This window comes from Cervus elaphus, chromosome 5 (genome assembly GCF_910594005.1).
Source record: "Cervus elaphus chromosome 5, mCerEla1.1, whole genome shotgun sequence".
NCBI lineage: Eukaryota > Metazoa > Chordata > Mammalia > Artiodactyla > Cervidae > Cervus > Cervus elaphus.
The window spans coordinates 114,034,258-114,046,560 of record NC_057819.1 but is presented as its reverse complement, the minus strand read 5'-3'; the positions used below and the strand labels follow the sequence as shown (position 1 = coordinate 114,046,560).

The following is a 12,303-nucleotide window of genomic DNA, read 5'->3' as shown; positions in this document are numbered from 1 at the left end:
CCCCTTGGCACAGCCCAGAAAGTCAGACCTGGGAGGGTCCCAAAGCCTCGTCTCATTGTATAGATGGTAATGCTGAGCGGCATCTCTGTGCCCCCTGTGACTTTGCCATGCTGCTGTTCCTCCAGCCAGGTGCCACCTGGAGTGGTGGGCTTCCCCCAGGTGGACGGCAGAGGCTGAGTTAATGAGGAACTAACAGGTCACCAGGCGTATGGTGCACTCAGGCCCCACTCCCACCGTCTTGCTGAGCCCAGCACGCGTGCTCCCAGGGTCCGAAGGGAAAGTGTAGCCTGCAGGCCCACACCTCCTCCTGTGAATCACACCTGGCGGGACAAGAAACCCCAAACACCCTGAACAATGAGTTTCCAGTAAAATATGACAGACATGATGAGGTGGAAGAGAGGAGGGATCTGCCTGGGAGTTGGCACTGGCCTCTGAGTGATGAAAGCCAAGGGGAATGGAAAATGCCAGGCCCGCCCCTACCCAGGAGTATAAAACCAGGCATCCTTCTAACTCACCTCAGCACCTTTCTCTTCCCTGCCGACTCGCTCACTTGCTCATTCATCTCTCTCCTTGGCACCATGACCACCTGCAGCCGCCAGTACACCTCCTCCAGCTCCATCAAGGGCTCCGGGGGCATCGGTGGTGGCTCTAGCCGCATGTCCTCCGTCCTGGCTGGAGGCTCCTGCCGGGCCCCCAGCGCCTATGGAGGCCTGTCCGTCTCCTCCTCCCGCTACTCCTCCGGGGGTGCCTGCGGGCTGGGGGGTGGCTATGGCGGTGGTTTCAGCAGCAGCAGCAGCTTTGGCGGGGCCCTGGGCAGCGGCTTCAGTGGAGGATACGGCGGTGGCCTTGGTGCTGGCTTTGGTGGTGGCTTCGGTGGTGGCTTGGGTGGTGGTTTTGGAGGTGGCTTTGGCGGTGGTGATGGGCTCCTGGCAGGCAGTGAGAAGGTGACCATGCAGAACCTGAATGACCGCCTGGCCTCCTACCTGGACAAGGTGCGTGCCCTGGAAGAGGCCAACGCTGACCTGGAGGTGAAGATCCGTGACTGGTACCAGAGGCAGCGGCCCGCTGAGACCAAGGACTACAGCCCCTACTTCAAGACCATCGAGGACCTGAGGAACAAGGTGTGTGGGCCAGGCGGCGGGAGGTGCCGTTCTAGCCACCTCACTCAGGAGCAATGGAGGCTCAGAGCATTGATTGCTTTGAATTCTTAGACAGGCTAGCCTCCAGCCCCTTCTTCTGGCTCTAGATGCCCCCAACAGAGCTGGTCTATGAGAAGATGGTCTCCCTTTCCCCACCTGGCTCATACCTCTCTGGACTTGAGACCCATGAGACACCAGGGGTTCCTACCTTTACAAGTTACAGGAGAAGATGTTGAAGCTTTGGGCTGTCTGCCCAAGGTCACATAGCAAATTAATGGCAGAGCCAAGGCTAGAGCCCTTGTGCCCCACCTGCCAGCTTGGGAGGCAGCAATCTGTTCTCCAGCCCAGGGGAGGAGCGAGGCTGTAACGGGACCAGGCTAGACATCCAAACCGCTCACTAGCTCATTAGTCTGGGCTGTGGCGGCTGCCTCCATGAGTCTTGGCACAGGCAGCCCCTCCCCACAGCCAACAGGGCATGGAAAACCCACAGAGACAATCAGCAGTGGCCCACCTCACGTGCCCTGCACAGGAGGGGAGCTGGGGGGACTTGTGTCATCTGACTCTTGTTCCTTGCTCCCATATCACCCCAGGAGTCTGCTGATCTTGGTGTCTGGCTCTGATGCTTTGAGGGGATTAGGGAAATCAGATGATGAGGGAGGGAACTCTAGCCAATCCAGAGTTCAGTCTATCCCCAGCGACCCTCCCCCCACCCCCATTTGCTTCTTCTGTTTTGAATCCTCTGTGCCAGGTGGATCTCAGTTTGTGGGAAAGCCCCACTTAAGATCTTGTGCTCTGAGGGCTTGAGAAGGAGTGCATGTGCCTACAGAGTCCTGGCAGGCCTGGCTTGTGCAGAGAGAGGAGAATTCAGGTCAGGAAGGGGGTCTGGAGAGCCTGGTCATCCTCCTCAGTGGCAGGGAACTTGAGGCTCTGAGACCCATTTCAGGTTTTGCAACAAGTCAGTGGTAGAAGCAGGACCAAAACTCAAGGGCTATTTATTTTAAAGCCAAGGCTCTTTCTATCCATTCTGATGACCATGAGCCAGCAAAGTCCTGAGTCAAGGCTGGACCAATGGGGATTATCCTTTAGGCTGCCATGGCAAAGTCTTGTGAGGAGTAGTGTGAATTCAAGAAAAGTATGAAGGTAAAGGCCTGATGCAGGCTGAAGTCAGGTCTAGCTAGCACTATCCTTTCCACCAATGACCTGTGCCCTTTCCATCTGCAGATCCTCGCAGCCACTGTGGACAATGCTAATGTTGTGCTGCAGATTGACAATGCCCGTCTGGCTGCTGATGACTTCCGCACCAAGTGAGTTTGCGGTGGTGGTTCAGAGCACCCGGTCTCCCCTGGGTGGGGCATTTTGGGAGCAGTGTTCCCTGAACAGAGCGTGCCAGTGTCAGGATGGCTGTGTGCAAACCCCTTGGGGCGCTTGTAAAAATACAAGACTCTTGGGCCCCACCCTTGGTATTCTGATTCAGTTATTTTTAATAGGCTGCCTGGGTGATTCTGATTCACAGTCAGATTAGGAAGCCACTGCTTTAGGGAGAGGCACTCCCCACTTCCCAACTTGCCCCTGAAGTGCAAGAGGTAGTCATATTTGGAGGCTTCCAAATATGGCACCTCCCTTCCATGAATTCTACAACACAATGAACTATCTTATTCCTGTCATTGTCCCCCTCCCCAGATGTTCATATCTGAGGAATAATGGGCATTATGTCTATCCATGCCAATCAAGACTGGCTCCATAAACCACTCAAGAAGGCCAGCTATGGACAGAAGGGGGAAGAGAACAGAGCCACCAGTGTGACTGGGGTGGGTGTCTCATTTCTCTTGGGTCATTCCAGGTATGAGACGGAGCTAAACCTGCGCTTGAGCGTGGAGGCCGACATCAACGGCCTTCGCAGGGTGCTGGATGAGCTGACCCTGGCCAGGGCCGACCTGGAGATGCAGATCGAGAGCCTCAAGGAGGAGCTGGCCTACCTCCGGAAGAACCACGAGGAGGTGAGAGCTAAATGGAAAAAATGCTTAGAGGGTTAGCTGGGAGGGAAGAGATGCAATTCAGATGGCTGAAGACAACATTCAGTCCAGGAACACCTCCGACCGGGGAATTCTAATCGGCCTCCATAACGGATTGTTTATCTGTTGTGTTAGGAAATGAACTCCCTGCGAGGCCAGGTGGGCGGAGACGTCAACGTGGAGATGGACGCCGCCCCCGGCGTGGACCTGAGCCGCATCCTGAACGAGATGCGCGACCAGTATGAGAAGATGGCGGAGAAGAACCGCAAGGATGCCGAGGACTGGTTCTTCAGCAAGGTGGGCAGCATTCGGAGTGGAAGGGACCCAGGAACACCTTCTCCCTGGAACTTCCCGTGCAAACGGTGCTTTCTTTTCTGCAGACAGAGGAACTGAACCGCGAGGTGGCTACCAACAGCGAGCTGGTGCAGAGCGGCAAGAGCGAGATCTCAGAGCTCCGGCGCACCTTGCAAAACCTGGAGATCGAGCTGCAGTCCCAGCTCAGCATGGTAGGGGCGCGGCCGGGCCTGGGGGTGTGCGCGCAGGGTCCCGCTGGGAGGGAATGACCACCCGCCCTGATTCCTGATCTTCTTTCTTTCCCTCACAGAAAGCATCTCTGGAGAACAGCCTGGAGGAGACCAAAGGCCGCTACTGCATGCAGCTGGCCCAGATCCAGGAGATGATCGGCAGCGTGGAAGAGCAGCTGGCCCAGCTGCGCTGCGAGATGGAGCAGCAGAACCAGGAGTACAAGATCCTGCTGGACGTGAAGACCCGGCTGGAGCAGGAGATCGCCACCTACCGCCGCCTGCTGGAGGGCGAGGACGCCCAGTGAGTGCCTGGAACTCCTGTCCTGTCCCCCAGTGATCACTCACTCCTCCACCGCGGTGTCTAATGATCTTTGCCCTTTTCTGTCTTCGCAGCCTCTCCTCTTCCCAGTTCTCCTCTGGCTCCCAGTCATCCAGAGATGGTAAGGCCTTCCTCCTCCTCCAGTCTGAACTCAGGACCACCGCCTGTCTCCCAGCAGGTCTAGGATGTTAGATATGGGCTTCTGGAGGAGTTGAGCTAGGGTCCCATGGTTAGCACCATGGACAGAGCCCCACATGGTCTTCCCACCAAGGCCGGTCCACTTGGGCGTATCTGGACAGAACCATTTTGATCTCAGTTATTAGGACACTCCAGTCTGAGGACACAGACTCCCTGACCTTAGGGAGCTCTAGTCTAAAAGAAATTTGTTGATAATATCAGTGCCAGGGCAAAAGCAGTGGGTGAGGTGGTAATCAGGGGACAGGGCAGTAGGGAGATGGTTCATTTAAGTGCCCTGGGCTCCTTGGCCTCTGTGCTCCTGATTTCTCTATTGCCACCCACCACCCAGTAACGCTCTCTCTTCTCTCTTCCCTAGTATCCTCCAGTCGCCAGGTTCGCACCAAAGTCGTGGACGTGCACGACGGCAAGGTGGTGTCCACACACGAGCAGATCGTTCGCACCAAGAACTAAGGCTTCTCTGCACTGCTCACGCCTAGAAAGCCCCCCAAGCGGACACAGATTTCCCTGGGGGATCCCTTCTCCTGTCCCCTCCTCCCCCAAGCACTTGACTCGTGAGCCCTGTTTCACCCTTGCCCCTTCCAGCAATCAATAAAGCTTCATTATCTGAGTTGCACAACTCTTGTCTCTGCCTGGTCATTGTCAGGAGTGGAGGTGGGGAGAATACGGGGGAGGCATCTCTTGGGAGCTCTCAGAGCACCTGGCTGTGGCCTCTGGGACTGGGAGAAAGAACTTGGGGGAAGATTGGGCTCAGGTCCCAGGATTGCTTTCACCACCGCAGAAGATAATGTGTGTACCAGGTCATATGTGGCGTCTCCTGGAACATTCATTCATTTACTCATCCCTCCATTTACTTATTCATTAATTCCACAGATATTATTGAGTGCCTTTTGCATGCCAGGCACTATGCTAGGTTAGGGATTCTTAACATTTTGGTCTTTAGGGATTTCTTTGAGTGTATGTTGAAAACTATAGATCTCTTCCCACCCCCAGTAAGCATACGTACATTTGCATATAATTTATGAGATTCACAGTTCCCCTAAAGCTCATCAGTGGAGGTCCATGAACCCAGTAAGTCTCTCATGTTTTACTGAGAGTTTTGTCTCCCTCCATTCCACCTGTTCTTGCCTCCAGAGCTGGGTCTTCATCCTGCTTGCCTTTAGTTGATAAACAACAAGTGGATTAGTGTCTCCAGGCTTCAGTTTTCACATCAGTAAGTTGGGCACAATGAGAGTACCTACCCCAGGACTTTGTTGTGAAAATTCACATGTCAGACCTTTACCACAGTGCCCGGCACCTTGCCAGCTCAGAGCATGGCTGTGTGAACTTGTGCATGGTGACTCTTTTCCATAATGAGGGTATTTTTAGAGGCTTTGGGAACAGATGGACTGATTTTGAACCCTGGGTCTCTTTTGAATTAGCTCCATGCTCCAAGAAGCATGGTGAACTCTGCTTCTTAGAGTTTTCTTGGGAATCGAGTGACTGAATGTGCTTCAAGAGGCAGGGTTGCAGGAGCCTCCTCTGAGGGGGATTGTCTTTTTTCCTCTCTTTTTGGAGGGCTGGAGAAGAAGGAGGAAGGGGGGGACCTTACCTGAGTGAGTAGTGGAGATTCCAGAGGTGGGTAGGGCTCATTGCCCCAAGGTAGGAAAAAGTTAACTAGTCATTGTGTCAGTTTCAACAGCTCATTCATTTGGCTGCATGAATGAAGCTTCAAGGGGGAGTCAGGGTGGGACTTGGGTTAAAGGCAGTCCTTGAAGGCAAGAGAGCTAAAAGCCATGGCTAGAATCAGACATCCTGAGCTGGAGTCGCAGCTCCTACACCGACTAGAATCTGGGCAAGACCCTTTCTTGCAAAATGGGGAACGAAAACCCTCACTGTGTTAAGTCCATGTAGGATTAAATGATCTCATGCAGGAACGAGTTTAGCATCGTGGTTGGCACATAGTTGGGGCTCTATAAAATGGAAGTGTAAGAGCGCGAGTTATTAGGAAAAGGAATGAGGTAATGTTGGTTTCTTTGACCTCATCTTCACCTCAGGAAAGAGAGGCCATAAGCTCCAGGATGTCTTTTTACCTGAGTGTTGCTCTAAAAAGGGTTGATCTGGGGTGATCTCTGGGTGAGGGTGGGCCATTCTGGAGGTGAGCGACAGAGTTTTGGAGGTATGAGGGGACGATTCAGGGAGGAGGAAGGTTTCAAGGCTCTTCCTTGGAGACTGAGAAGAGGTGGTTTTGTGGCCCTAAAAGTGACAGGGCCCTGGTGGGGAGGGGCTGGGTGACACCCCTGGGGAGGTTGGACCTTGAAGATCTGTGTTCCCAGCTGGGCAACGGGCTCAATTGGCATGGAGTCGGGGGAGTGGTCCACATCAGGAGGACAGAGAGCAAAACATATCTGCAGTCACGGGCGAGGACTGTGTGAAGATTCTTGGGACATCGCTGGCCCGGAGGTGGTGCTGGATTAGTTTCCACTCCCAAGGAAGGTCTGCTTTCAAGCAATATAGAAATGTGAGATTTCTTAGACTTGGCTGTGGTGGGGCTAGCTTCTTCTCTGTAGGGGCTGCCATTACTCTTTGGAGGGAATCAGGTTTGCTTGAGTTAAAGCTGCAACAGGGGGCTGCCTGACAGAGAGCAAGCTCAGAAGTGTAAGGGGAGGAAGTCAAGCAGTGGACTTTGAGGCCGCCCCACCCTCGGTATCCATCCCAGAGGCCCACATGGAGCCCACTCTCCTCTGATGTGCACCCCTCAACCCCATCACACCCCACTGGGAAAAGTGCAGCCAACACCTTGAGCCCAGCTGCTGACCAGTGCTCTCGTCCACAGGCCCTGACACCACAGGTACCCAGCTGAAAACCTGGGCCATTTACTCTGAGGAAGGCAAGACCGCCTGCCCCACCGCCACCCTAGGTCTAGATGATGGGGAACTTGGCGAGCGACTCCATAGCGCAGTCTAGTGGAGGCAGCAGGAACTGCCTCTTAGAGTCCCGGGCCGCCAGGCCTCTCTGCCTCCACTTCCCCCAGAACAATTAGGAAGGAGTGGACATCTCTCTGTCCTCAGAACACAGAAGGGCGGTGTGGGAAGGGCTGCAAAGCCGGCTCCTCCAGCCTCCTCCTTTTTGGGGCACAGCAGCTTGCTCCAGGTCACAGGACTGTGAGTGGCCGAGCCCAGCCCTGCTCCCCGAGGCTTGTACTCATTCCTATTCTGTTTTGTGTCTCTCAGGATGAAGCTGAGAGCCCAGTGGCACCAATATTTATTTCTCCTAGCTGACTCCAGGTTTTTTTTTTTTTTAATTGGAAAAGGTCCATTTTGGGAAATTCTGGGTCCCCTTTAGGATGGGGGGGCTATTTTCTCCTAAATATTTATTTACTTATTTGGCTGCATCGGATGTTAGTTGTGGCACATGTGTTTTTCTCTAATTGTGGCACATGGATCCAGTTTCTCCTCAGCATGTGTGATTCTATTAACAGTTCTCCGAAAGGGATCAAACCTGTGTCCCCTCCATTGGAAGGCAGATCCTCAACCACTGGGCCGCCAAGGAAGTCCCTGGGGGGCTCTTTTTGTTGTGAAAAGACCTCAAACATGTCCAGGAGCCACTACAGGCAACAAGAGGCTTATCTCCCTGTGGTTATTTGATCATGTGAAGGGCTCATCCTCACAGCCACAGATAATCTGGTTTGGATAACGTAGCTAACTAGTTCTACAGGCTGGTGTTGGAGGAGGCAGCTCTAAGGAAGCCTGAAGCCCAGGAGGCTAGTGGTCCCAAGGTTCTGACCTGATCCTCACTGAGATTGGATGCTGCCACAAAGGGGACAGGGGCTACGCGGGACTTCCAGGGCAATGCCCAGATTCAGACAGACACGGAGCAAGCACCAATCCGAGAGCTGCCCTTTGCTGGGCCAGCACTTTCCCGATGGGCTTCCCGGCACAGTGCTAGCAGCTGTAGGGCAGGACTGGGAAAGAAAGCCTTTTTCCTTTGAGGTATTCTGATGAAGACGGAGTGAAAAGAGACACAGAGAGATGGAGAGAAACAGACATGCGTATAGACAGAGAAAGAGAGCATGGTGTGTGGGAAGAGAGAGAGAGAGAAGAGTCAGAGAAAAAGGAAAACAGAAAAAGACAAGACAGTGAAGGCCCTGGGCTAGGAATAGGTAGAGAGGCTCACTTGTTCATTCACTCAATCATAGGTATTTACTGAAGCTTACTGTTTTAGGTGTGGGGAAACCTAAGGATGAACTGAGACAGACTGAACAAGGAGAGAGACAAAATGAGGAGGCTGGGGGTGGAGAGAGGGAGCCCCGGGCGCATCTTAGCTCATCTTAGCTCCCACTCACTGCAGGACAAACCTGCTCCACCTCCGGGTTTAGCTCTGTGACTGGAACCATGTTACATACCCTCTCTGAGCCTTAGTTTGCTCACTTGTAAAACGACTGTAAAATTAGTACCTACCTTATAAAATGACTCTGACGGTTAAATACGAACAGGGCAAGCAGAGCAACGGGAGTCTTACCTGGAGGGCTGGAGGTGCTTTCATAGAGGAAACCACACTCCTCCAACCTTTGTGTGCCCTTCTCCCAGCCCCACTTAGCACAGATGAAAGGGGACTCAGCAGACTAGGAGGATGGACTTATGAGTCAGAAGACTGAGAACTCGTTATCCACATAGTCCAAGGGGAAGTCGGGGGTGGACACATTGCCACTGACAGTCAGGAAATGTCCCTCTGGGTGCTAGATTCACACCCAGAGCTTTACAAGATTAGTACTTGAGCCTCACAGCAGCCTGGGGAAGTCAGAAGTATTTTTTTTTTACCATCCAAATCCTTTGCTTGACAGCTCACCACTTTTTGTCCACACTGGTCTTCTGTCCTTGCAGTTGCTTTTCTTCTTCCCACCTCAGGACATTTGCACATGCTCTGCCCCCTCTCAGGCCATCCCCACCCCCAGGACGCTCTTTTGCTGGCTCACTTGCACTCACCCTTCACTCAAGGGTTTCTTCCTCAGGGAGATGCTCCCCAGTCTCCCCAACTGGGCCACACTGCCATTATGTGTACCCCATTTTCCTACTGACAGTACTCAGCCCAGTTTTGCATGGCACATTTATTCTCGAGAGTCTGTTTTAGCCCATAGCTGCCTAAGGAGGTAGGGGCTCTGTCTGACTTCATCACCTCATCCCCAGCACCCAGTAGGACATCTGACACAGCGTAGGCTCAGTAAAGGATGAATCCAAACTCACAGAGAGGAAGTTGAGGTCCGGAGAAGGGAGACTGTTTCCCCAAGTAAGTGGAAGACTCAGAACTGTCCGGCTCCAAAGCCAGTGTCCTTAAAATTCTTCTGCTGGGCGTGTCCTTGCAGACACAAGCCTGGGGTGTCCAGGCTCAGGGGAGGAGCCTATCGCATCCCCTGCTCTTGTCCATGCCCGCTGGTCTTGGAGAAGGGGGAGTCTGGCTGGATGGGGTGGTGGCAGGCGCCTAACGTGTGAGTAAAGACTGAGCGTTGACAGAGATGCAGGCGCCCTGGCCCTGCTTAGGTGGCTAATGGAGGGGCGGGCCCACGCACCACGCCTGCCCTCCTTCCCCCCGCAGCCAGCTACCTGTGACTCAGGGCCCTCCTGGGGCCCCACCTGGGCCCCGTGACAGACAGCAAGTTGGGGGGAGCAAGTGGGAGGTGTGAGCAGCTGGTCGCAGGCAAGCAGGGGGGTCCCTGTGGTCAGAAGAAGGCTGACCTCGTCCCCTAAGTCCCCATCCCCTCTGCCTTTGGGGACACCTCGTAGCTGGGACTGTGTGGTTCTTCTCTGTGCCTTTGTCTGCCCGAGTCCTCGAAGCCCCTCCGCTCCACGCTCTGCTTGGAGTGCCGGGGGCAAGGGGGGCACCATGGCTGCTGGCTTCCCTGTGGGCTTGGCTGCAGCCTTGCCCAGGGGGCTGCAGAGGCAGCTGACTCTGCCTGGGTCTCGGGCGCCAGGGTGTCCTGAGCTGCCCGTGCACTGCTCCCTGTTCACGCTTTGGAGGTTTCCCATGGTGGGTGTTGAAGGTGAACCCAGAAGGCAGCCCCTGAGCCCTGAGAGGGTACAGGAGTGAGCCATGTCATATGGTCTTGGAGAAATGGCTTGCTCAGGCCAGGGCTCTGCCAGCCTTCTTCATCTCTGATCCTACCTGGCCCGCTCTGGTTCCCTGGGCCGCTCAGAGAGCTCGGGAGAAGGTGAAGGATGGTCCCTAGGTGCCGAGGAGTAGGACCTCATTTCTGGGCCATAGGAGGTGTCCAGCATTGCAAGCTCCTCTTTGTACTGGAGGCAGGGCCAGATGTGGAGAGGATTGGCAGATGTGGGGAGCAGAGCTGCACATGGGGAGTGGTGGGCATTCATGGAGAGGCCCCTTCAGATAAAGGCCTCACACACACCATCTTTCTGGCCCCTGACAACTCTGCTCAGAGCAGCTTCTCATGGGGAAACTGAGGCCAAGGCCCTGGGGATAGGGATGCTGGACTGGGAGGCATCTCCTTCTCTCTCCAGCCCGCTGCCCCTCCGAGCCCCAGTGGGGAGAGCCAGGACTGAGAACAGAGGCAGGCTGGGGGAGAAAAGTAGATACTGGAGCTGATGTGCGGGGATGGCCAGATGTGGGAGGAAGACCCCGGCCCTGTTAGCTCTCAACAAAGAGAGGGGAGCAGGCAGTGGCCAGGGTTTCCTCCATGCGGGCAGAGAATCTGCCATGTAAGTTCAAAAGTCAAGGGAGACTCAAGTTAGACAGGCAATCCAGAGCAAATAAACCATCAAGTCCTCATCTTGCTGGCCCTGGGAGGGGGCTGTGGGGAGAGGGCCGGCTGTGCAGTGGTCCCCAGGGGCAGTCTCCCTGGGCAGCTGCAGTGGGAGTCTAAGGATGGGGACCTGTTATTCTGAGCTGAACGAGAGTCAGGGCATGTCTGGAGGGCAGGAAATCGAGGAGGTGGCTGAGGGCAGGGATTGGTGGGCTTGGGACTAGGGCTGGAAAGAGGCCATTTCTCACTGAGTCAGCTGAGCAGAGGTGCCCCAGCTGGGAGCATCTGGTCAGCCAGGCTGGTCTCAGCTACCCCGATAGAGACAGGCCTAGGTCCTTAGAATCCCCCAACATGACTGGATTTGCAGAGAATGGACATGCAGTGCCCCAGAGGCACTATGCTATCGACTGTCCCCTCGACTGCTCCCCCTGCTTCTGCCCAAACTCTCCTCCATCCAGCTAGGTCACCTGGGACCTGAGGCTTCCACCATGGAGTGGCAGCATCTGCATGGGGATGGGGGAGGAGGAAGAAAGGACGATAGAAGCAGGCCCAGGCCTGGGATACGGTCTTCCCAGGTCTCCAGGCATGTGGTAAGGGATCCACCTGCAATGCAGGAGACCTGGGTTTGATCCCTGGTCAGGAAGATACCCTGGAGAAGGGCATGGCTACCCACTCCAGTATTCTTGCCTGGAGAATTACATGGATAGAGGACCATAGCCTGGCAGGCTATGGTCCCTAGGGTTGCAAAGAGTCAGACATGACTGAAGCCACTTAGCCCACATTCATATTATGAAGGAAAGTCTGTATTACTACCAAAAAATGAAAATCAGAATCACCTACCAGAAATAAAAGGAAATGATACAAATAAATACTTAATGTCTAACTAGATACTGTTGCTTCCTAAAAGTTCTGGGTCTAAGGCTGGTTTTTGTTTTATGAAACAGTGTGATTGTCAAGAGGGGAGGATATTGAAGAGGGCTTAGGGTCTGAGGTTTTCTCCTTGACTGAACAAAAGTTTGGAAAATGGAGAAAGGAAATCTTTTTTTTTTTCACCAAATGATTTACTATATTATTCAACACAGCCTCCATACATTATCTAAAAGCATCTCAGGAAACACTGGTCGTTTCTGAAAGCCTTTTTAGCTGCAGCACAGAGGTCATTGTCTCTTCTAGAGGTCATTGTTGATGACGCTAGCCTCTCTCTTCTTATGTTTAGCTCTTCTTTAAGCTTTTAGCGTCTCCTACCTGGAGCTGGTTATCTTCCCTTCATTCAATTTGTTGGGATCCTACTTGGACCAGACCCGGTGCTAGACACAGGATCAAGTTCAAGATGAGCAACGGAGGCATAGAGGAGTTTATATTACCCACGTGGGGCGGG

At 54.0% G+C, this 12,303-nt stretch overlaps 1 protein-coding gene across 1 annotated transcript; it reads left to right on the top strand.

Annotated features, from left to right (window-relative positions):
• The first annotated feature begins 406 nt into the window (after window positions 1-406).
• KRT14 (keratin 14) lies at window positions 407-4,808 on the top strand. The gene is made up of 8 exons (XM_043904576.1): window positions 407-1,121; window positions 2,361-2,443; window positions 2,980-3,136; window positions 3,287-3,448; window positions 3,532-3,657; window positions 3,756-3,976; window positions 4,069-4,115; window positions 4,548-4,808. The coding sequence occupies exons 1-8, from the start codon at window positions 462-464 to the stop codon at window positions 4,640-4,642; spliced, it is 1,551 nt and encodes a 516-aa protein (XP_043760511.1). The 5' UTR covers window positions 407-461; the 3' UTR covers window positions 4,643-4,808.
• The last annotated feature ends 7,495 nt before the right edge of the window (window positions 4,809-12,303 follow it).